The following is a 25,421-nucleotide window of genomic DNA, read 5'->3' on the forward strand; positions in this document are numbered from 1 at the left end:
CTTTGGGGAAAGCACAAGGATTTCTCCGCTCCATGTCTGGGAGAGAGGAACTTGTGAGGGTTCGAGGCAGTGCGAGCTTCGTTTGAGCCACCCTCAAGGTCTCCGCAGGACCTGTCGTGTCGCGCGATGGTCCCAGAGGCCCAGCTACCGTGGGGATGTCTGGTCACCCGTTGAAGAACTGACCTGTGAAGACCCCGAGCTCCCCGGAGGGCCCCTGGACATCAGGAAATTCCAGGCAGGGCTGTCTATCTATACAGACCCCTTGCTGAGCATCCCCCAGCCTGGAACAAGCAGCTCAGAAGAGGCTGGTGCCCGTGAGGGAAGATAGGAAAAGTGGGGCCTCGGGGGGAGGGATGATGGGGCTGGTGTCAGAGGTGACCTCCTCTGGCTCGCTGTCCCCGTCGTCCAGGTCTTCGGCCAGGTCCGGGATCATTCTGACCGTACTGTCCTCAAAGTGCACCTGCTTCTTCTTGGCCAGTGGGTCAGCTGGCTCCAGAGTCAGCTCCGTCAGGGCGTCTGGGTGCTGGAGGGCGTTGGGCTTCCTGGTCCCTTTCAGGATGCTCTTCATGTGGATGAAGAGGGAGCCAGGCCCCTCCTTGAGGGCCCCATGGAAGGTGTACGTTTGCTCGGTGTCCCCAGAGCCGGTGGTACTCACGGCGCTGCCAGAGGGGTCCGTGTACTGCTCTGCGGGGGCCAGCACCTCCGCGGCAGCTTTGCTCTTTTTCCTCTTGCTCAGCAGGAAGTAGGCCAGGCCAGTCATGATGAGCATAGAGCCTGGAAGAGATCTGGGAGGTCAGGATGCTGGACGTGTCCCGGAGAAAAGCCAGAGGCTGTCCACGCCCACCGTCCCAAAGGGCCACTGCGGCACGCCTGGGCGGCCACACTCAGGCCCACAGTGCTCCAGCCCTCACGCCTAACTTGTCCTCACCGACCCACATCAGACCCGTGTGGCAGGCCTGATGCCTGGCCGGGGGACGTCAGTGGGGCCAGTGCTGTGCTGGGGCCCTCACCCTGACAGTTAGCCAGGAGACCCTGTGCCCCAGGCCCCCTTCCTGCTGACAGCCGATCCTGGTGCTGCCCGCCTGTCCTCCCATCACCACGCTCAGCCTCCCTCTCAGGGACGGCTTGTTGGGGCTGGACCTGCAATGCCTTCGACAGACCTGGACTCTATGTTGGATACTGGGCCCAACTGCTGAACTGGGCTTCCTTCCGTTCCCAAGAGTGGGGAGATCCCGCTTTACTGCCCGCTGCCCTATAAACATGGAGAAAATTGCAAATCCCTGTGGGTGCAGCTGGCACAGTGTTGGCTCCCCTCCTGGCCCCTCATGCAGCCTCCAGGCCAGAGGCTCCTCTGTCTCCTACTGGGATCCCCACCCTGTCCAGAGGCAGAGGTGAAGGTGGCTGTCCCTCGTGCCAGGGCCAGGGCCTCCCATGCATCTCACACTCTCTAAGGAGTGGGAGGCCGTGGCTCGCTGTGGCCTTGGCAGAGCTGAGTCCTGCTCAGGAGTCCAGTGAAGGCTGCACAGTGTCCCTGAGAGGCCACGACAGGTATTTTAAGAGAAACAGCAGGAAGGAAGAGGAGGCTCCACCTTTCCACCTCATCTCCAAGGGCAGTCATTAGCTTCCTGGCATTTTTAGATGGGTTGTGAGGAGGGGTGTGGTTTTCACAGCTAAGGAGGAGGGAGAAGGGTCCTAGCAGAAAAAATCATTGTCAAAACCCAGGAGGTGGAAGCATCAAGTGCTGGCTTCTGAGACCAGAACATGGGCTGACTAGCAGGGTGAATGGGGTGGGAGAAGAATATGGAGTTGCAAGGGTCTTTGGGGATCCCATTCGGTGTGCCTTTCAAACCAGGCTGAGGAGTTTGGACTTGAATGGGTAGGTGCTAAGGAGGCACAGAAGGGTTTGGATGGAGGAGTGACTATCTTGCTCCCTCTGAAAGCTCAGGCCACACACAAGCATCGGAGAAAAGGTCAGTTCGCTTTTGTGGGTATAGCCTCTGGACGCCTATAGGAAAGATGCACTTCTTGGGACTCTCCTGTCACTTGATCAGTTCCTCATCCTTATGATCTATGCTAGAAAGGGCAGAGGAGCTAGTGGGGCCCTGGAGCCAGCATCGCTGCACGTCCCCGAGAGCGAGATGCAGCCCCTTCTGCTCAGAGCCTACCCGCAGTGGGGGCTGCCTGCCTCCACTACCTCCTGGAGCTCCTACCTGGGATGGTCACGTGCCAGACCAGGACAGGGTGGAGGAAGCAGGCCACAGAGAGCAGCATGTAGGCCAGGAACCTCTGGAAGCAGCCCAGCCAGTGGGCCTTCTCCCTTGCTCTGTAGGCCAGGGACCCTGGATGACACCTGGGGGGAGGAAGTCCAGGATTGGCAGGGACCCAGAAAAGCCCCAGCAATATATAAAGCCATCAGAGTCTGGGATCGGGTCCTATTATGGCCATGTTCCCTGCAGTGGCCTCTGGTTGAATACCCCCAGGGGATGAAGTCCTCACTGTGGGTTCCAAGTTAGGGGCCTTGTCTGAGCCTCTCCAGAGGGTCTCCAGCACTTTTTGTGAAATGCAGCCCAGACATGCCTGTTTGGCCCAGGGGGGAGGAAGGTAAATGCTCTCAGGATGCTTCAAAGGCAGTGGGAAGAAGAGTAAGAGACTCAGGGGCACACTGGGAAGTCCACAGTGCAGTGCAGAAAGTGTGCAGTACAGGAGACACCTGGCTGGGACAGTTGTAAGGGTGTGCACTGCACAAAGGGCCTGGCCACATGGGTGAGAGGGCTGGAATCCAGCTGCACCCTACTCAAAGGAGCCTTGGCTAGGCATGAGATGGCATTGGCCCAAGGGGGCTTCTCTGTTAACTGGCATGCAAGGATCACACGTGGGCCTGGCAGAGGCCTGATGCTGAGCAGGTTTCCTTAGGGGAGCTGTCTCCAGGTTGCAAAGGAGGAAAGTGTTTGCCTTTAGGTCCATCTCCTTCATCCTCTGAATTGGCTTGGAGCGGGGCTCTGCACACCGCCTCCTGCCCAGTCCGGCTTTGGGGGAGTGGTGTGGGCTGGCGGATGACGTGTTGGACCAGAGCACAGCCCTCCTCCCACATTCTGCGGCCATGGCTCATTGGTGCCCCCTGGTGGTCATTATTTTGTAACAAACCCTGGCTGGGAGTGGAGGGACTCCAGAGACGGTAAAATGCCCCTTCAGGCCCAGGGCACCTCCCTCCCCTGCCCTGAGAAGTTGCAAGGGTCCTTTAGCAGTGACATTCAGCAGAAATGGGGGAGCCCTGCTGCCTCAGGGCTGGTAACCCTGGGAGGCAGCCAGTGGCCTTGCACGATGCCAGGACAGCTGGATTTGAAGCCTGGCTCTTTAGCTGACCACCTAGAGACCCAACTGTCTAGATTCTGAGAACTGTGGCCAGGGGTCAGTCCTTGGCCACCCTGATGACAGCTTCCATGAACGGAGCGTGACTGGGCAGAGGTATAGGCCTCTGTGGTCATGTGGCTTCCCAAGATTCTGCAAAATCTGCATTCCTGCCTCACAAACGGGCATGGAGGTGGGCCCTGACTTGTCCCTGGGTCCCAGCAGGAGGCAGAGTCAGTTCTCAAACCCAGCTCTGCCTGCTCCAAGCTGGCTTTCCGCGAGGTACTCGCCCCGTGGTAGATGACTCAGACAGGGGGTACAGTGCCTGGCTGTTTCCAGAGGATGGGGATGGACTCTGTCAGGGACTCTGGGTGGGGTCAGGCCCTGAATGGATGTGTCAGTCCACTCCCTGGTTGGGAGAAGGGAAAAGGGGACCATTGAGCTCCACGAGCCTGAGCCCATGTCCAGGCTGGGGCTCGCGGCAGGGTCAGGAGGGAAGCTGTCCGTGGCTGCTTCTGGAGCAGAACATCTACCGGGTCATGGTCTCATGGGTGGAGCCATCTGGGAGTGTCTGGGGCTGGGGGTGGGAGTGGGGCCGCTCTGGAGGCTACTTACTGGAAGCAGATGGCCAGCAGCCGAGCCACGAAGTAGGCCCCTTCACTCACGGAGACGGCGGCTCCTGTAAACCTGTGGCGGAGGCAGGTGAAGGAGGCCGGGTACCCTCTGACCCTCCCTTCACTTTCCTCGGCTGTCTTCTCACAGTGCCTTGGCCTCCTGGGCCTCCGTGTATAGCCGAACAACTGACCAGGAGTTTCTTGACCTGATCTTGTCACCCAGTCAACATGAACCAGAAGCTGCCTGGACGCCAGGGCCTGTGCTGCGTTGGGCTGGGCCTCGGTGGTGGGGGGTAGGGGTGGAGGACGGGGCCCAGAGATAGGTGAGGGAGCTGCAGGCCAGCAGGGGAGACGATCTTGACCCCTACGCTGTTGCTTGGACACTGGCAGGCACATCTTTCTACCCAGTGTCGCCAGAGCTGACACCGACTGCTGGTTGTCTGAGCCTTAAAGCTGGATCCCTTCCTGATCACTTGCCTTCTCGTCATCCAAACAGTCACCAGCAGGGGCTGACTGTGTTCCTTAGACAGCCTGAGAATCACTCCCATTCTTTCTGGTCTCACCTGTATTGCCTGAATTGGACACTGCCCCCTGAATCCTTATACCAGCTTCCCCTTTTGGCTTCCCTGACTCCCTGACCCTCACCTCCTGGCCTCCTGTTCCTCCAATCTATCACCACCAAGCTGCCCGAGGGCTCCTTCTGAATCTGATATTCCTCCCCATCCAGACTGCTTCAAAGTCTCCTCTGCTTCAAGTGTGGTCCGGGGATCCTCCAGTCAGAATCTCCTGGAGACTCCTGGGCCAGCCCCAGACTGTATATATCAGAATCTTTGGAGGGGAACTTACATTTTTTTATTGGAGGGTCTCACTGTCCTATAGAAACAAAATTTCTTATCATGCCTTTGAAAGCCCTACATGAAGCTGTTAGGTGCCACATGGCCTTTGCACAGGCTAGCACCTCTTGGAGGTCTCCCCCTTTCTTCTCTTGTCCGTTTGACAATGTTAGTTATTTCTCTCTTTCTCCCTCTGACCATACAGTACTTAATCTCTACCTTCTCCCACTTTCTCTGTGCCTCCCAGTATCTGCCTAGCTCTTACTCCTCAGCTTTTAAATGGTAATAATGAATTTACATAATGAATACATGGCATACATTTCTAAGGGCTTTACAAATACCAATTCATTTAATGATTTTTGTTAAATCACTGTGATTACCCTCAGTTTGCAGCTGGGGAAACTGAGGCACGGGAAGGTCAAGCCCCTTGCTTATGGTCACATAGCTGATCAGTAGTGGGGCAGGATTCGAACCCAGCGCTCAGACCGCAGAGCCTGTATGCCTACCAAGCACACCAGAGCATGTGCTTTGATAAACAAGTGACACTGCCTTTTTCTATGTCCTGGAGCAGAGGGGGAAACTGAGGCTTTGGGAATAGAGTGGCTCATTCAGACTTCCCAACTGGTGCTACGGAGGCTGTGCCTCTTGAGGCCAGGGATGCTGGGCCACTCAGACGAGGCAGTGAATCCAAGCAGAGAGCCCTGCCCTTGTAGCAACATCCTACACACGAAGGCCTCTGCCCAGGGCTCCATGCTGCCCATGTGGACCCTTCAGCCACCGTTTGTGGGTAAGTGTGAGGAAGGCGCTGAGGGGCCTCTTTGGAAGGAGGAAGACAGGAGGCAGCAGGGGTAGAGGAGAAGTGGAGAAAAGCCCAGAGAAAACCAATGACAGATCAGCTCCTACTGGTGCCTACTCGTGGCCATGGCCCCTGCTTGGCCCTGGGGACGCAGAGCAGGAAGTGACAGTCTTACGGGGAGATGCTCCAGTGGACGGAGAGAACACAGTGGCAGGACTCTGAGATCTGCAGGGGGTGGGGGAGATTGTGAGTATGGGAGGGGGGTGAGTGGGAGAAGTGAAAAGAGGAGGGACGGACATTTGGGCCTTTGGGTGTCCCTTGAGGGGTGAGTGGGGTGTGAGTGGCAGGAGGGATAGGCCGGGTGGGCAATGGGTGCCCACCCCAAGGGGTAAGAGCAGGGCACGGGTGGAGAACATAGACTAGTTTACAGTGAGGGGCAGGGGTCTTGAGGGTGGAAGGAACATCTTCTAGGACTGGACCACAGAGTGACCAGATGGGCACAGTGTCCCCTCAGGACAGGGGCGGAGCAGTCAGGAAGAGGCAGGGTTCTGGGTAGAAAGCAGTCTGCATTAAGCAGCCATGGATATGGACTGTCCCGTAGGATAATACCCTCCACCTCTTACCCGAAGTGGATGTTTGTGGGTGAACTAGGAAACCATGTGGAGAGGAGGAAGGCCCGCCCTGCTTCTGGATTCCAGGCAGACAGTGCGTCGCGGCCAGGCACAGGCTCAGTAAGATGTGGAGGGCCTTCGGAGCAAGGAGAAGCCACTTCCAGCCAGCAGGGGCTCCAGGATCGGGGAGGCTTCCCAGGGTGAAATGCAGGGAGGAATGACAGGCTTTGGGAATGCCGGGGTGGCTGGGAAGGCACTCGTGTGCTCTACAGGAGGGAGCAACGGCTTAGAGGGGAGGTGATGTGGGTGAGTTTGAGAAAAAGTCAGAAGCTCCTGGGGTGTAAGTTGAGTGACAAGAAATAAGGTGGAGGCCAGAAGATGGCAAAGGAGTGTGGGCTGGAGGCTCCGGGATCCCTTGAAGGTGGACAGAGGGGCCAGGTTTCTAGGTGGCTAAAGTTGTGGCAGTGTGGAGATGGGCCAGAAGGGTGGGACGGGGTTGTGGATGGTGGGTGTGGTCCATGTAGCAAACCGAAGAGGCTCGAGGGCTCCTTAGGACATAGACCAGGCCACCGTGATGAGGGTGGGTATGGAGGGGAGGAGGTGGGGGGCAGAGGATGCAGCCTGCTGACCCTGCAGGCAGGCCGAGGCTCCCTTAGGATGGAGCTGCTGAGAAGCTGGGCTGTAGAGCCCGCAGGGAGCCCAGGCTCTCCTCACCCTTCTGGGATACCACCGGACAGCGATCTTTTTCCCACTAGGGGGCGTCTGTAGAGGCAGCTGGCAGAGGAGAAAGGACAGAGGCTGAGAAACTGAAGGTGGACCCAGGTGGATGAATCTGGGCCCTGCTGTTCAAGGGATTGGTGATGTGGGCTGAGCTACTTACTCCCTCTGAATTTTTTTTTTTTTTAATCTGCCAAACGGACTATATGCACTTCTTCTGTAATGCTGTCAAAAGTAAAGGACATAAGGTAAATAAAACATTTAACTGTGCTTTGCACATAGAGGAGCTCAAATAGAGAGTCCTTTGAAATGATTCCCCAATCTCTAAAGCAAGAGCTTGGTTACTGTTTTCTGAATAAAGACATGACTGAAGAGATGGATGGATGGATAGATGTATGTATGGATGGGTGGGTGGATGGACGGATGGGATGCTAATTGCTTGATTTACGGGATGATCTGGCGAAAGTCGTTCCCAACTAGGGGATATTCCAGAAGCCCCCTCTACTCCTTTCACCTTTGGGACAGAATGGAGCTCGTGTGGGATGGGGGGATGCTGTGGGTGGGCCTCAGCAGAGGGACTTGGGGTGAGCTGGAACAGAACATACAGGCAGGGAGGGCACGTGCACACATACTCACAGCAGATAGAAAGCCAGGCTTTTAAACTGTCCCTGGAGGAAGGTCTCAGCGCCCACGCCGATCAGCACTAAGGGGAGAAGAAGAGGAGGGGAGAGTGGGCCCAGGTGCTCCAGCCACAGCACTGCCTTGTGCAGGCTCCTTGGACATGGAGTGAGCCCTCTCCTGGCGATTGGGAGCCAGGGTAGGCTCCTCTCCATGTGACACAGGGAGCTGTGGCTGGGAAGGTGCAAGAGAGCAAGGAGCCTTCTGGATTGGTCTCTGGAAACCAGAGGGGTTTCATGCAGCACCCCAGAGGCCTTTTAATCCAGTCTCCCCAGAGCAGATGCCTGTCCTTTTCTGTTCACATTGATCATGCTGCCACCCCTTTAGTGCCCCTGAAACAGCCCACACTGACAGGCCACCAAGCCCTGGGCTCCACGGGTGTCCTCCACATGGAGTGGCTTCAAGGACCCTTACCACCCTGTAGGCCCATGTGGGCTGTGTTTCTGGGCCCTAGAGCTTGGCCATGGGACCTGCCCCCACCTGTGTTCCCTCGCCCAGATCATGGTTCTTGCTGTTTCCGTGCCCTCGTTTTCACTTGCTGGCTTGGCGGCTGCATCATGCACTCCTGGCTCATCACTTTGGACCCAGTGCTGATTAAGCCCCTGGGGTTTTGCTGGGACATGAGATGTGGCTCAGCCTCATCTCTCCGCCCGTCTCTCCTTGGCAGTTGGTGTCTGTGCTCAAATACCTGACCTTGCATTTCTACGAGTAAATCCATCTTGGAGCCACGTCTGTGGACTTGCTGGGTCCTGGCTGTCTCCTCGCTCCCACGGCTTCACTCAACCAGCCGCAGCCCTGACCCACCCACCCGCTGATGGAAACGTTCCACAGACAGCATGCAGATGTTCCTCCCGCCGTGGCGACCCACCCATCAGGCCTCTTTCTGGCCCTAACTGATTACAGCCCACGCACCCTACATTTCTCTCTGGGCTCTGACGACCCACGCTGGTATTTGCCGAACAGTGACTTCAGCTCCTCTCCCTCCCCGAGAGTCAAAGATGGTGGGGCTGAGCTTCTGTTCTCGGCTGCCCGTGTGTGGCCCTTCATCTCTGCCGTGCGGGGGGCTGCTTCCCTGGGCCTGATGCCTCCTCTTTTCCCTGGCGGATTCGCTGTGCAAGCACCCATGCTCAGGTGACCGGAGCCCTTTGTCCGCTGCGGAAATGCTGTCTTCTGAAATGCAGGGTGGAGCCGTTCACTTAGGCGCCAGCACCTCCTCCCTTCCCTTCGTGGGGGGATGCGGAAGTACTTCAGGGAGGAGGGGCCTCCATCGAGGAAGGGGGTGCCTATGTATTCTTAGTGATGGGGGTTCCAGTGTTCCCTGTGGTTACGGGCCAGGGTGGTGGAGGACACTGGGCCTCTGTCCTCTCCAGGTCCTAGCCACTTGCTGGCTTGTCCCAGGTGAGGAGTCAGCGATGCCACACAGCCTCACTCCCCTCTGCAGTGTTAATGTGACCTGTAGAGCACTCAGTGGCTGATACACAACGGTCACACGTGTCCTGGTTCCTCACAGCATCCCCGCAGCACAGGGAGTTCTATACTCCCCAATTCATAGGGACAGAAATGAGGCTCGGTGACCTTGTGTAGTTCTCCCAAGGACACATCTAGAAAACAAAGGACCGATAGAGCAAACTTGAGCCTTCTGGCTCCAGGCGATGGGCCATTTCCTGGTTTCCACTGTCGACCTGTGTGTGTGTCTGTGTGTGTGTGTGTGTGTGTGTGTGTGTGTGTGTGTGTGTGTTATGCAGGCAAATATTCATGTATTTAGTTTTCACTGTATCTCCTGTCCTGTTCTCAGCCCTAAGCACTTATTAACTTATTTAATCATCACAGCAGTCCTATGTGAAAGTACTGTTACCCTCACTTTACAGAAGAGGAAACTGTGGCACGGGGAGTATAAGTAAAACAAAGAAACAAACAAACCAATCATGGATGCCTAGGTCAGGTCCTGCATTTCGGTCTCCCATTTGCCAGTTAATAGCTGAGCCAATCTCTCTGAGGATTCAGTAAATTAATTAATGCCAAGCACATCACCGGTGCTCAGTGAAATCACCAATTTTTTGTACAAGGATCCAGTCCAGCCCGGGGAAGTGTCTTCCCACCCAGGGCCTGGGGAAGGGGTCTTCTGCTCAAGGCTGATGCTTGTGATTGTTCACTTCTGGGGTGAGGCAGGACCTTCATCCACCTTGTAGTCTTTGTAGATTTGCATGGGCTTCTGGCGAAGACCAGCAGATGGCAGGAAGGGGTCTTGGGAGCTCAGCCCCTTTTCCTGATTTGCACCCCTTTGGCATATGGAGTGCTATTTTGATGTCATTTGATGGAAACAGAGGGTCAATAGTCAAAGGGGCATTTCAGGAACACTCTAGAGGCAGTTTGCAGTTAAAAAATGAGAATAACAATAGGGAAAAGAGAGAGCTCGGTTGAAATCCCAGTTCTGTGTGGGTAACAGTGGATAAGTACTTAATTCAACTGAGCTGGGTTTACCATCCGGGGAATGGGGAGAATTCGTTGTATCTCCTAGAGTTGTTGCTTGGATTGGAGAAAAGAAACAGGTCTGAAAAACTGGACTTTGTGCTCATAGATGTCACGTGGTCCATACACACAGGCTCCTTCCTCCCTCTACCTCTGGCCTGGGCAGCTTTCCCAGCCTCCAGGTAGCCCGTTTTGCATCAAGGAAAGTGGGGTCACTCTTCCAAAAGCTCTCAACCAACAGTAAACATGCTGGATTCTGCAAGCCCAGGGACCTGAGATATGCCGTTTGGTAGGGGGAGGAGAGCAAGGGGGTGAAGTCAGAAGCATGACCCCTCAGGCCAGGAGATCCGTAGGGGATTCTCACTGGAGGCCATAAGTCCCTTTGACACTGGGGCCTAAGGGTCCCCTGCTGGATCCTCCCAGTTCTGGGGCTCATGCTCTCAGAGGCAGACCATGTGAGGTCGAGGCAGGGCTGGCCAACGTGAAGTCCTTCCTTCGGTCCCCCTCATCCGTCTGTCTGCTTGTGGCCTCGACCCAGCTTCTGCCCTCAGCTGCCTGCCCAGGCTCCGTGATGTCTCCTGACAGCTATTCCTAGACTGTGTTTCCATCTCGTCTTCTGTGGTTTCACAGGGCTCTAGCTCTGAGCAAAATTGGCCAACCTACAACAGCCACTCACCCCAACAAATGACGCTGTGGCCCTTGCCCTGAGCTGGTCATGGGGACAGAGGAGCTGAGATTGAGAATGGAGATGGGGGACAAATGCCACACATGTCCCCAGAATCAGGGCTTCATTATAACAACTTCTCCATAAGAAAGAATTGCCCCAGAGGAGCCTTGATCCTGGGCTGCATTGTTCTTTGTGCCACAGCGGGGGCGGGTGCTGGGTGGAGCCACCTGTGCTACTTTTACACCCCAACTGAGGGGCCTTAGACTCCTTCCGTCCCTCCCTGCTGCCTGTCCCTTAGGATCCTGTTGCCTCTCAACCCAACCCAAAAGAATCGTATTACAAGCCCACCCTGGCACAGTCCGGCCCACCCCTCCATCTCACTTCCCCTCACCGTCTCCAGGGAGGCATCTTTTCTGGCGTCTGGTTAGAACCAGCATCTGTGGACAAGCCTGGTCTCTGCGTCTCATTCCCTGGCCTCTAGTTTCTTTCCCTCCTGTCTGGGCTGAGTCCAACCACAGCACAGTATTTTCTTCTCCCAGAGGCCAGGGCTTTCTTCTGAGTTGCCTTCCTGAGCTGTTTGTTATAGTTCAGACTTAGCAGGGATCAGAGATTCTGGACCTGTGGTGCAGGCCTGGGCCAGGCACACACCGGAGCATCTTTCCCGGCATCCTGAGGCTCTGGTCCAGAGTGTGGGTCGATGAAAGCTATGGGCGTGCAGTGCTGTGACAGAGAACGAACGTGCGGCTTGATTAGAAAAGCAGAGTCCTGGCTCCTCAAGCAAACGATTACTCCCTTGCTTGCTTCCTATTCCAGAAAAGTGGGGATGATAAAACACGCATAACTGACTATGAGCCTCAGGCTTAGTAAATTATAGAGAGTTGTGCAAATGTAGACGACGGCTAATGGAATTATTAGGAGAGGCAGGTTTTTCCCATCGGTAGTCTCAGGGGAAGGGGAGGGTTTATTCTTCTCCTTTCCTTCCATTAATACATATTTTTATTGTGGCTCAAGAGCTCTTCTCTCTGTATTGATGTTGCTCATTGATTTTCCTGTCTCAGGTCCCTTCTGCAGGCCTGATTGATATAAGTGGCCCAAAGCCCCATCTACCTGTACATCTCATGGGTTAAGCCCCTCTGTGCAGCCTGCTAAGGGCCCGTGTGCTCCTGAGGATGAGGCCTGTCTGTGGTACTAATGGCTAAGGGGCTCTCTCCAAGGCTTCTGGCCTCCTGCTACCTTTGCCTCAGGGCCGATGTCATGGTTGGCTGTAGCTTATCTGGTCCGACTCCATCACTGGGTTGAGTTTTGACATCTGTCTTGCATTCAGTGCAGTGCCCTGGTGGCAACATAGGACACTTCACAGAGGTCATTAGAGGCCACGCTAACTGGCTTTCCATGCCAGGCAGTGGTCTTGGCCCTGGATGCCTGGGGAGCCGGGTGAGAATGTCATATTCACTGCTGCTAAGGGCACCTCATAACTCCCCACATCGTACTTATTGCTCTTCTTCATCCTCAGCTATGGCATATCTCCTACTGGTCTTAGTGTCTGTAGGGACATCTCAGGTAGGGACACACTGATCTGATGACAATGGCTGGGGATGGTTCAAAGGGGGTCACAGCTGACTGTAGATGTGAGGGCTAGGTTTGCACCATTTCTAAGAACACAGAGATGTTGGAACTAGTTGCTAAGAATCCAATGAGACAATAAAGTAGTAGCTGCAGGTTTCTTAACTCAGGAGAAGTTGTGGCAGATGCTAAGCCTGGCAGGGAAGTTTACCAGTGTGTTGAGAGCTATTCAGGTGACACCTATGAGCCAGGGTTCAGAGACACTATGAGAAAAGGCCAAGATTTTATAGAAGAAAATTCTAGATATTCAGTTAGAAGAGATTTTAGAGTATAGGGTGGGCCTCAGTGCCCTCCAACCCACTCACAAGCCTGCTTAGGGAGAATTTCCTGAAGGTGAGAGAGTCCTCATTCTCTACTGGATTCTCTACTATCGACTATAGTAGACCATCCAAGAGGACTATTTTGTTTGGCCTTGTGGATTGGCCAAAGTGCCTGTGGTAGATTGCAATGATGCCCCTGCAAGCCTTCACGCCCTTGGTATCCACACCCTTTGTTATATGACTTTGCAGTCCCTTGCACTGAAGAGAGGTCTCTTTCCCCTTCCCTTGAATCTGGGCTCAGCAATGTGACTTGCTTTGGACAACAGGATGTTATCAGGTACCAGGCAAGCACAGATGGGAAACGGGCTTGTGAACTGGACCTGCTTTCTCGTGCCTCTGCCATTATCATGGGCACACGGCCAGGCCAGCCTGCTGGAGCACAAGGGACCTTATCATCCCAGCCAAGGCCAGTCTAGACAAACCAACAGCTGTCTGACCCTCAGATAGGTGAGTACACCCAGCCTACATTAGCAGAGCTGCCTAACCTACTCGCCCAGATGTGTGAATGATAAAAGCTTATTACTCTATGCCACTAAGGTTTTGCAGTTGTTACACAGCATTATTCTGGCAATAGATAACTGACACATCCACTATTAAAAACAGCTTTATTGAGGTATAATTGACACGCAACAAATTGCACATCTTTAAAATGTGCAATTTGGTAAGTATTGACACATGTGTATACCAGGGAAACCATCACTCCAATCAAGATAGTGAACATATTTATCACTCCAAAAGTTTCCTTGTATCCTTGTAATCTTACCTTCCAAAACTTCCATCCACTCCCAGGGAAACACTGTATCTATTTAGATAATAATATAGCTTTTCTTTTTCAGTTTGTTAATATGGTCAATTACATAAATTGATTTTCAAATATTAAAGCAACCTTACACTTCTGGGATAAACTGTACTTGGTTATATTTTTTATACATTTTAATTTGATTTGTCAGAACTTTTAGAATTTTTACATTTATGTTGATGAGGGGTATTAGTCTAGTTTTCTTTTCTCATGGTGCCTTTTTCTAGTTTTGGTATCACTATAATGATAGTTCATAGAATGACTTGAGAAGTACTCCCTCCTTTTCAAATTTCTGGAAAGGATGTGTAGCATAGATATTATTTCTTCCTTCAAGGTTATAAAGTTCAAGGTTATGAAACCATCTGGGCCAATACCCCACCTTTTGCTGATGACATCGTTTACATGGAGGGACTCTACAGACCTTTGCTGATGCTATTGAGGATATTGACCCTCAGGCAGAATAGCATCCTTCTTGTAGAGACCCACAAGGGAAATTTCTTCTAGGTCTTGATTTCAGGTCAAAGTATTTGGCTGAAGTATTTGATTCTTATTCTTTCTTGCATTTAAAGAGAATGCATCTGCTCACTCTTCCACATGGCAGCTTTCCCGGCACTAGAAAACAGTGACCGTGCCTCCAAATGTTCTCTCTCCATGCTACACATACCGTGTTTCTTTCTTTTTTTTTTTTATTGGAGTATAGTTGCTTTACAATATTGTGTTAGTGTATACTGTACAGCAAAGTGAATCAGCTATACGTATACATATATGCCCTCTTTTTTGGATTTCCTTCTTATTTAGGTCACCACAGAGCACTGAGTAGAGTTCCCTGTGCTATACAGTAGGTTCTCATTAGCAAGCTATTTTATACATAGTATCAAGAGTGTATATATGTCAATCCCAATCTTCCAATTCTACCCACCCACTCCCCTTTTCCCCCTTGGTATCCATACGTTTGTTCTCCACATCTGTGTCTCTCTTTCTGCTTTGTAACTAAGACCATCTATACCCATTTTTTTCAGATTCCACATATATGCGTTAATATACGGTATTTGTTTTTCTCTTCTGACTTACTTCACTCTGTATGACAGTCTCTAGGTCTATCCATGTCTCTAATTGACACGCAACAAATTGCACATCTTTAAAATGTGCAATTTGGTAAGTATTGACACATGTGTATACCAGGGAAACCATCACTCCAATCAAGATAGTGAACATATTTATCACTCCAAAAGTTTCCTTGTATCCTTGTAATCTTACCTTCCAAAACTTCCATCCACTCCCAGGGAAACACTGTATCTATTTAGATAATAATATAGCTTTTCTTTTTCAGTTTGTTAATATGGTCAATTACATAAATTGATTTTCAAATATTAAAGCAACCTTACACTTCTGGGATAAACTGTACTTGGTTATATTTTTTATACATTTTAATTTGATTTGTCAGAACTTTTAGAATTTTTACATTTATGTTGATGAGGGGTATTAGTCTAGTTTTCTTTTCTCATGGTGCCTTTTTCTAGTTTTGGTATCACTATAATGATAGTTCATAGAATGACTTGAGAAGTACTCCCTCCTTTTCAAATTTCTGGAAAGGATGTGTAGCATAGATATTATTTCTTCCTTCAAGGTTATAAAGTTCAAGGTTATGAAACCATCTGGGCCAATACCCCACCTTTTGCTGATGACATCGTTTACATGGAGGGACTCTACAGACCTTTGCTGATGCTATTGAGGATATTGACCCTCAGGCAGAATAGCATCCTTCTTGTAGAGACCCACAAGGGAAATTTCTTCTAGGTCTTGATTTCAGGTCAAAGTATTTGGCTGAAGTATTTGATTCTTATTCTTTCTTGCATTTAAAGAGAATGCATCTGCTCACTCTTCCACATGGCAGCTTTCCCGGCACTAGAAAACAGTGACCGTGCCTCCAAATGTTCTCTCTCCATGCTACACATACCGTGTTTCTTTCTTTTTTTTTTTTATTGGAGTATAGTTGCTTTACAATATTGTGTTAGTGTATACTGTACAGCAAAGTGAATCAGCTATACGTATACATATATGCCCTCTTTTTTGGATTTCCTTCTTATTTAGGTCACCACAGAGCACTGAGTAGAGTTCCCTGTGCTATACAGTAGGTTCTCATTAGCAAGCTATTTTATACATAGTATCAAGAGTGTATATATGTCAATCCCAATCTTCCAATTCTACCCACCCACTCCCCTTTTCCCCCTTGGTATCCATACGTTTGTTCTCCACATCTGTGTCTCTCTTTCTGCTTTGTAACTAAGACCATCTATACCCATTTTTTTCAGATTCCACATATATGCGTTAATATACGGTATTTGTTTTTCTCTTCTGACTTACTTCACTCTGTATGACAGTCTCTAGGTCTATCCATGTCTCTACATGTTTCTTTATCTGATCTTTACCTAGCCTATGGCAAGCTAGGAAGGCTCAGGGGAAAGCCACAGGAGGGCTCCATCTCCCCAGCATCAGCCATTTGTTTCTGACTACATTCTTTTTTGATAACAGGCGTCATCAGATGGTGGCACCGAGCTAAAGAAAAATCTTAAAAGAACTGTCAGCCCATGAAAACTAAAATGAGGCCACCATCTTTCTTCTGGTTTCATCAGTACATGTGATGTAGAAATAACCAATGTGCTGTGGGATGATCTTAATGACCCAAGCGCAAATGTGAAGAAAAATGTTACTCAGTGTAAGACCTTTCACAGTCTAGCCCCTTCCTCCCCTTCCAGCCTCCAGGGACATATGTTAGCTTGTTCCTTTCCTCTGATCTTTCTTCTTTTTCCATCCTGCAAGAAGATCTCATTACTCACCCTGTGCCGTCCCTGTGTCCTGCACGTTCCTCTAAAATTAACCAGTGCTGAGTGAGAATCTATGTGCCATGAAGTTTGCTGCTTTAGTCATTGTTTCATTGAATGCTCACGTTCCCAGAGCGTAGATGCACTTGTTATTCCCATTTCATAGATGAGAAAACTGACATTTAAAGTGATTAACTGACATGCCTAAGGTCACACATCTACTAAGTGGCAGAGAAGGACACAAATTCACCCTCTCAAACACTAGGCTGCAGTGTTTGGCACTGGAATATGTATTTACTAGCTTGTCTCCCTGGTCAGCTCATGCGCTTCTCTAGGTTAGAGGTCATACCATCCTAATCTATGTGCCTACATTGCACAAAGTGGGGACTCAGCCAATGTTTGTCAGATAAATGAATCCTAGGTGGAGATCCAGATTTTTTGTTCTAAATCTAAGAAGGAGGACACAGGCACATATAAGTAAAGAAAGAAATGCTTGAAGTAAGTTATATTATCTTCCAGTGGTAAGAGGGTGGAACTAAGGTGGGGATATTTCATTTGCTCATTGGGACAATCAGACTGGAAAACAGTCAACATCCACTTACAGGATCTGAAAACAATATGTTCTTGCCTGGTAATAAATCCACCTGTGGACATGTTGGAGTGCATGAAGCTTCCTTAGATGGCAGGAGGTGGACACTGAGATATACATTTAAGAAGGGTGGAAATTAGCAAGGAAGGCCCAAGATGATTGCCTCAGAAGCATTAGTTTTTTTTCTTTTGAAGGCTTTGAATAGGGCTAAAGTCAAACTACGCATTTGCTGTACTCTTTAAAAAATAATGAGAACATCTGGGTTTAAATGCTTCTTTTATCCTAGACTATATTAATAAGCCAAGTCTCCATCTGAATGGAATGTGGCAAGGAACGGGGCTGTCAGGAATGTGGCTCTGTCCTTTATGTAGAGAAGAGGTTAATGGGTCAAAAACCTGGAACAAAGCAAAACTCCTAAGTGATCCCAGGTTGATCGAAAGTAATTGATTTGTGGCAAGCAGGACTTGCTTAAAATGGCTTTGTCTCAAGCCCGGCTCCTGTCCTCGTTGGCTGAGTGGTGCCCTTCTCTTGCCAGTGTAACTGTGTCCACTCTCAGCATGACCTCACCTGCCTGAGGCTGTGCATGGTCAGGACTGACCGATGGTGGGGGCACTAGACAGATAGGGTGGCCTCAGCCAGCCTCTTTGGTACCCTCTGTGTGTCTTGCATTCTGCATCCTATCGTTTCGCCAAGACATAGCAAGACATGTCCTTTGGCCTGATTTAGGTGGAAGGCATGCTGATGAAGAGTAGGGTCTCAGGAGTAGATAGTCATCAATGGAAATCTTGCCTCTTGGCTTCCTGAGTGTGAGACTTTGAACCAGGTACTTCACCAACCAGCCCTCAGTTCCCCCCCCAAGTGCAATGGGGATGAGGATGAGTGTGATGGTGCTTCAAAGGGTAGTTATAAAAAAAAAATGTCATGAAGAACCTAGGGGCAAGATGGGAATAAAGACACAGACCTACTAGAGAGTGGACTTGAAGTTATGAGGATGAAACGAAATACTACATTTAAAACATGTAGCACTGAGTTAGGGGTCACGATAGATACTCAGGTAATAATGTTCATGAGCAGCTGTTACATCAAGAGCAGAAGCTGGAAGAGTGAAAAAACGCCCCCGAGGGTTGGGACGGAGAAGCTCGAGTGAGTTTTGCTCTGAGGAAAGTTGAGAGAATTATACTCCAATAAAGATGTTAAAAAAAAAGGTAGTTATGAGGATGAAACGAAATACTACATTTAAAACATGTAGCACTGAGCTAGGGGTCACGATAGATACTCAGGTAATAATGTTCATGAGCAGCTGTTACATCAAGAGCAGAAGCTGGAAGAGTGAAAAAATGCCCCTGAGGGTTGGGACGGAGAAGCTCGAGTGAGTTTTGCTCTGAGGAAAGTTGAGAGGCCTCCCCACAGGGCCCAGAGACATTTCCTCAGCGGTTCCTCTTTGTGGGAAGCCCAGGCCTGCCCTTGTGCAAGGACACAGCTGTGAGGAGAGGGCTTTCTCTCCAGGGTCAAGGCCTAGGGAAATGAATCTCCTCACCTCCGTCCGCACCCCAACCCAGATCTGGAGGGCCTTCAAGGTGTACCCTGTACCCTGACACAGGGAGCTCTTCCCACTCTCTCTCTGCAGGCTTCGGGCAGGGGCTGAGGACTGGGGAGGAAGTTCATGGGGAGTCACTCTGGGGGATAAGGAGGACAGCAGAGGTGCAAAGGGAAGCCAATCCTGCCTTCCAAGCACAGGATGGGGACCAGCCTCGCTGGACAGGCCCCTTTCTCATTTTATGGAGGAAGTGCGCCCTGGGCCTCAGCGCTCCCATCTGGGCTGAAACCCATTTTCCCAGGTCCCCCCACTCCTGACAGTTAATGAGAATGAAACACAGGGGCCTGAGTCTCTGTCTCGGATGTCATGACCCTGTCTTCAGGTGGACACAGTGAGAACCTGCCGGAGGGATGGGCACGTAAGGATCCGGCATCTTTACTGGCAGGTGTGGAGTACTCCCAGGCCGTGTGCAGTTCCCCGGTTGTGTCTTTTCCTTGGGTGGCTCCTGGTGCCACATCTCAGCAACAGAGGGACACCCAATGCCTTCCATGGCCAGGCAGGGGATACAAATGAATGACACCAGCCAAGTGTAAGTCAAATAAGGAGAAGTGGGTCTGCGATGACCTGGAAAGCTTATGACTTCAAAGGGAGAGAATTGCCTCATTTTCTAATTTTCAAAACACTTCTGCCTGGGGTCAATCTGCAAGCCCTGTTTACCCTTCTTTGGCGGTGGCAATGCTCTGTCTGTGCCCACTCATGGTGTGGGGCTGGTCATGGGGGTGGGACAGCAATGACCCCTGGGACCACTGGACAACCTAATGAAGCTTCATTTACAGGGGCTGAATGGGGAGGAAGAGGTGAGCTGTGCTTCGGCCACAGCCGCTGGGCCTTGCCATCCTGGTGCATGTCCCAGGTCCTGGTGCCTTTAGAGCTGCTGACAGCCTCAGATCCATCTGCAGAGGGAAAGGGAAACCAGGGAGGGGCTGCTGGATCAGGAGCTGCCTGGTCCCTGCAGGTGACACTCCGGGTGACCTCGGGTCACACCCTTTTCCTAGTTTCTAGGAAACCCACACTCCTCCCCACAGGCAGACCAGGGCTACCTTAGGTCTCCCAGAGTTTCTGCAAAGTGACAGCCTCTGTCTCAAGTCTGATTTCCTCTCTAGCAGCAATGCCCCTATAAATGAGGTCTGGACTTCTTAACAGAGGATTTCAACAAAAAAGAGGCTTAAGAGAATAAGGAATTTGCAAATCTTACACATTGGAAATAGGCCAGCAGTTCAGTGGTGCTGAAAGAAACTCGAGATTTTCCCAAGATGACTAAAGCCCCTCTTTCTAGCTTCCCACCTGCTCCCAGCACTCTAGAAAACCCAAACACAATTATTGGAAAGCCTGGCCATTAGAAGGCAATATAGTGGCCTATATTTAGCCTGGATCCTATATCAAAACCAAGGCAGAGGACCATCCTCTGCATTAACACTGGCCCTCTGCACAGAGATAAGGGCTGTAGTTCAGAGGAGAAGTTTGTGTGTGTAGCATGTGTGTGTGTGTGGGGGGGGGGTGTGTGTGTGGCTGCAGACCCTTCTACTGGCAGAGATAAATTGGACTTTTAAACTGTCTGTAGCTATCCATTAAAAGTTTATATACCTCTTAAAACAGCTTCCCGACAGGAGCCAGGTCTCCCCTCTGGGCAGAGCATGGCAGGGGGAAGTGTCACTGTGGTTTATGACAGATGAAAGGGGTGCATTTTACATATTTAGAAACCAAGGCATAGAGGAGGGTAAGGTGTAGTCAAGATCAACTGTGGTAGATGAGGACTCAAACCCCAGACACAGAAACCCTACTGAGGGTTAACTTTCCTTCCCCAGGATGGGCATTTAGGGGCCTTGGAGCTCATGTAGGTGACAAGGTGGTTCTGATGGAGGTTGGACCTGGCTCCCCTACTCGTTCATTTACTCAGGGCCCTCAGCAGAGCAATTCCAGACCCGTCCTGGTGCCTACCGGATGGGGCTTCCTGCCCTGAGAAGAAGGAGCTCTTTGGGCAGAGGCCTGGCCTTTTAAAAAATCGAGCCATCAGGGTTCCAGGCCGGCTATCCCTCTGACCTGTAGCATGACCTTGGGCAAGGTCACTGCCTCTATTTGAACTTAGGTGCTCCTTCTTGTAACAGGAGGGGTGGGATTAGACCATCGACAGCAGGCCTCCCTGTGCCAAGTCAGGGCTAATTGCTAGAAGAACCCACTGGCCAGCAGAGCAGTGAAGCTGGCCCTGAACCCAGGGAATGGCACAGATCCCCTCTGAGCTCTGAAGTATGCCCTGGGGCTTCTCCCAAAAGGTTTACATCCTCAGTTCTACTTAGCTATGCTCAGTTCATGCATCCTCAACCCTCCAAAACACCTGGCTAGCAGGCTCAGTTATCTCTGTCATAAAGATTAGACAGTGTGATCCCAGAGGGCCCAGGTGGCTCTCCCAATGTCACACATCGGTGAGCGACAGGGCTGGAGTAGGAACCAGCACTGTTTGGGTCTGAGCTGGGAGCCATTTCCCATTTTCCAAGACCCATTCGTAAGATTGTGGGTACTGGTGGGCAAGGACTTGGTAAGCAGTGGGTGTCTCTTCTTTGTCCCCAGGGGACAGTGGGGGCCAGAGCCACGGCTCAGAATGCTGCCTGCTCACCTTCCCAACACAGGTCCTAGCCACGTGGTGGGCACGGGGCTAGGGTCCGGGTCCAAGCTGGGGAAGTGAGCAGGTAGAGCTCAGGGTCACAGCTGTGCAGGTACTACTGTAACCATCTGTCTTCCCGGCAAGTCGAGCAGCCCCCGGATCAGGCTGGGTGAGGAAGAGAAGCCCAGCACGGGGGACCATTTCTCCCCGCAAACCCACGGTGTTTTAAGGGAAGCCTGGGATCTCTGTGTCCAGCTCTCTAGCTCAGCCTGCCCTGTGTGCTGGGAATTCCCTCTCCATGAAGTGGGGCTGTGATTTGAATAAAACAAGATGCACTCCAGTGACCCTTGACCGTGCAGTGAGGCAGCCGATTCTTACATTTGCCCAGCCCTTTACAGCTTCACCTTCAGCACCCACCTCCACCTCACAACAGCCCCCAAAGAGGTGGGGCAGACCCTTTCAGCTCATTTCACAGATGATGATGTTCCCAAGGTCACAGGGACGGTGGGTTGCCAGGCAGAGATTCTGTACCAGGCCCCTGGATCCCAGCCCCAGGCTCACTCCACTGCACCTGCTGCTGCCTTGAAGAGCAGTGTTTCTGGGGTTTGGGGAAAGAAAATGATGACTATGTGGCCAGGTGTTTCTTCCCGTCCCTCGCTGGCCGGCTCCCACCCCTTGGGCAGTCCTGTCTGCTGTGCCCAGTACACAGAGGATTGAAGCTGGGGGGCGGGGTCCTACCTGCAGCAGTGGTGATGCCCAGGAGCCGACAGGTGTATTCCAGCCCCGTCCAGAACACCTGCAGTTTCATGGTGCAGGGTCCCAGAAAGGCAGACAGCAGAAGCTCTGGCCCGAGATGCTCCAGGTGGCCTGTGTGCAGCGGGAGGCTGTGGCTACCAGCTCCGGGCTCTTGCACCCTGGGACCCTGCCTTCCCAAACCAGTCCAGGCCACCCCAGCCTGGCCGAGGTGTGAATAGGGCTCACTTTCCCAGCTTGCCAGGTGCTCAGCTTAATCATTACCTTGGAAGAATGTCCCCACTGCTCCACGCAGCCAGGGCCTGGTCTGGAGCTGCTGCGGCCCCAGCGTGGCTGCCTGAGATCAGGCCGATTAGGGCTGGGCTGGAGGCAGCGTGGAGCTGGCAATTAACTGTTTCTGGCTGGGAGTGGGGAGCCAGCCAAGGAGTCAGCCCAGGCCATGCCCTACTGGGTAGCAGAAAGGCACAGAGAAAGTCACATCTGGACCTGAGGTCTTCAGGGTCTGAGAGTCAGTGTCTGGAGGTCACAGTGTACATGCAGGTTTGTGTTTGTGTGTGTATAGGAGAGAGGGATGTGTCTTTAAATCACCAGCAGAAACAACTTTTGAAATGAGTTCCAAGCCTCTATTCTGCTGTATTTAGGTGGATTAGAAAGCTTCCAAGTCTGTGGCATATTTGGACTCTGACCAGACATGCTTAGCTCAGGCCCATGCCACAGACGGACCTTTCTTTATCCCTGACATGCATCCCTGACATGTGATGTGGGAAATTACTATAATCTTTGGGAGGTGAGTTGCTATGTCAATAATTAACTAGGTGACCTTGGGGAAACCCAAAGATATGCCTGAGCCTTAGAAACTTATGCAGAAAACAAATGAGCAGATTTGGCTGGATTGGTGGTTCTCAAAGCATGTTCTGAGAGCTGCTCCAAGAAGCCTGTCCTTTAAAATTGGACAATGGTGGGCTTTTACTAATTCTTACTTTACTAACTGACACAAGGGATTGAATTATATCTAGTTTTAGTTTTCCTCCCAGGCATTTTTCTGGAACTTTTTATGTCTCTGCCCATATGCGGTAGACATCAAAAACAACCAAAGGAGGAGAAAAAAATTCCAAACTAAATTCTAATAATAGAAAACTCAGGCATAGTCCATTTTGCTTTTTTCTTTGTTGAGCGTGTGTAAGCCCTCATATAATAAATATTCTTTGCTGTTATTTTAATTTGATTGATTAATTTGATCAAGATTTCATAGTGTTCCATAAAGACTACTAATTTTCCTGCTTTGCATGAGTTTAAGAACTTCTGTGTTCATGTGATCTTTAAGATCAAGTTTAAAAATGTATGATTTGACGTATGTGTTTATTTCTTTGGTTAGCTGACTGAGTTTAATAGCAGACTATGTTCATCAACTCCAAACTTCCCAATTTCGACAGGTCTTGACACTCACACACCTCTCCCCCGATGCTGGTACCTGAGTCTCTGTGGCACAGGCTGAATTGCACAGGTGGAGGTGCTGGGGGCTGGGGTCAGCAGCCTGTGGCTCACGTCCTTCAGGCACCTGTTCTTCCTGAGCTCCGTGGGAAGCTCTGGGTGCCCCACAGCACGCCTGGCTTCTTCCTCGCTAACAGCAGCCGACTATGCTGTAAACCTGGCCCCTCCATGCTCAGGAGATATGGTGTCCTTCCAGGCCTTCGTTGGCGGGGTCTGTTCAGCCCTCTGGTGCTGGTCACAGCTTTCTCTTCCTAGCAACTTTGGTTTAGGAATGAGCGTGTAACCCAATTCCGGTCAAAGAGCCTGGAAGGGGCAGGTTCTGCTGTGCTGCTGGGAAAGCGTCTCTGACTTTTAACGCGCTCTCCCTTTGGATATGCCTGTGTCGGAGTGGGCCGCTATCTGGTGTTGAGGGGGTGAGATGAAGGGCATAACCAGCAGTACTGAGCACCCAACGTCCTTACGGAGCTGGCTAAATTCACCTGTTCCTTGCTGGTAAGCCAGTTGACGTAGGTTCCATTTCTCTGCACAGCCTTTTTCTTGGGAAGCTCATGTTTTGTGCACTGGGCTTAGGTTGGGAGAGGCTGAGAACTACAGGGGCTGAGCATTAGGAATGTTCTTCCATCCCTGAGGGTCCCCTTGCTTCACCGGGGTTGCACCCTAAGAGGGATGGAAGAGGAGGGGGTGTAGGGCCTGTCATAAGGGTAAAATGTGGAGGAACCCCAGAGAGGGCCCTTTTTCAAGAAACTGCAAAGAAGACTCTGGCAGAGTTTATGACCCCGCTTACTACGATTCAGTGATCTGTGGAGCTCCACGGGGAAAGGAGAAATCTGGTTGGGCCCGATTAGACCTCTCAGAATTCAGAGAAAATATTGCCAGGAGCCAGGGGCCAGAGACCTTAAAATAGATGCTGGCTGAGAAGGCAGAGAAGCACCCAGACATCCAAGTCTGACCTTGTAGTCATAAATGGGTCCAGAGGAAAAAGAGAAGGGGTGTTTCCTGGGGCAACTGGGGGACTGCCCAGGTAGCTTGTGAAAGGCCGAGAAGGGGACAGGACAGAAGGAAGGACCAAGCACTGTGCAGGGCTGAGGAACCTGCATAAAGAGTGTGGAAAAGTACTCTGAATAACAAAAAGGGAGTCTCAGATTACAGAGGCCTAAGAAGCAAAGTGCTAGAGACCCCACTGCTCCAGACAATGGTGTGACCTGGATCTCATACACAGAAAGCATTGTTTCAATTGTTATTGCATCCTGAGGAGTCCAAGCTTGCACTAGTGGCTGGAAGTTATGGGGGGAAGCTTTTAGCTCCAAGTAGGTGAAGGTGTTCTAGCCATCATTCCCCCACTGGTAGGATGAACTGTTGCAGGAGATAATAAGCTCCTTGGAGCCCACGTGAATACTTGGTGGGGGGAGGTGACATGATGGGCAGTTCTCAAGCACTGATTGGATGATTCGGACCCGGAAGTCTGTGATTCTAGATGATTATGATTCCTTAAAGAATCCAGACAAGGACTGTGAGATGTGCCAGCGATGCCACCTAGAATTCAAAGGAAGAGAGCTGGGGTTTCCTACGTTACCTGGTTCCTCTTTCGCCCACCTGCCTGTGGGCCCTGGATGCCCAGCCAGGGAAGAGAAGCAGTGTGGCGATTGGCGGGGATGGATTCCAAACTCACTTCTGCCATTAACAGCTGTGTGGCCTGGGACGTTCCTTACTCTCTTTTAGTCTCAACTTCCTTATCTGTAAAATGGGTCTACTAGCTATCTTACGGGGTCAGAAGTGCCATGTCAAAAGTACCCGTCCAGAGCAGATGCCAGTAAATGGGAGCTAATACATAGGTGAACAAACTGACTGCACTGTGGCCCACCCTGTGCAGGTTTGTTAACACAGGATTCCACCCACTGAACCAACGATACCCCAAACTGGGGCACAGCCTGGCCTCAACATCATAGAGAACCAGGGTAAAATGAGTAGCTGTTCTTTGAGATGACAGGGCTCATCCAGAGCTTTACTTACTATATTATTTTGTTTCGTGCTACAACAACCAGAGCCCCTGTGTGTTGCAGCCATAGCAAGGTAGGTTGACTCAAGAAACTTACAA

General features: G+C 51.1%; 1 protein-coding gene across 1 annotated transcript; it reads right to left on the minus strand.

Annotated features, from left to right (window-relative positions):
* Positions 1-295: 295 nt before the first annotated feature.
* Positions 296-21,890, minus strand: TMEM72 (transmembrane protein 72). The gene is made up of 5 exons (XM_007129806.2): positions 21,821-21,890; positions 7,556-7,622; positions 3,964-4,035; positions 2,211-2,350; positions 296-774 (listed from the first exon to the last, which is right to left on the minus strand). Exons 1-5 carry the CDS (start codon positions 21,888-21,890, stop codon positions 296-298), a joined length of 828 nt encoding a protein of 275 aa, XP_007129868.2.
* Between the last annotated feature and the right edge of the window lie 3,531 nt (positions 21,891-25,421).

The sequence above is a fragment of the Physeter macrocephalus genome, chromosome 20 (assembly GCF_002837175.3).
Source record: "Physeter macrocephalus isolate SW-GA chromosome 20, ASM283717v5, whole genome shotgun sequence".
NCBI lineage: Eukaryota > Metazoa > Chordata > Mammalia > Artiodactyla > Physeteridae > Physeter > Physeter macrocephalus.

Coding starts and splice junctions, on each gene's coding strand:
- TMEM72 (XM_007129806.2), bottom strand. CDS start 21,890: ATGAAACTGCAGGTGTTCTGGACGGGGCTGGAATACACCTGTCGGCTC. Junction 7,623..21,820: donor GGGCATCACCACTGCTGCAG/GTAGGACCCCGC, acceptor TTCTCCCCTTAG/TGCTGATCGGCGTGGGCGCT. Junction 2,351..3,963: donor CTGCTGGCCATCTGCTTCCA/GTAAGTAGCCTC, acceptor TCCTCCCCCCAG/GTGTCATCCAGGGTCCCTGG.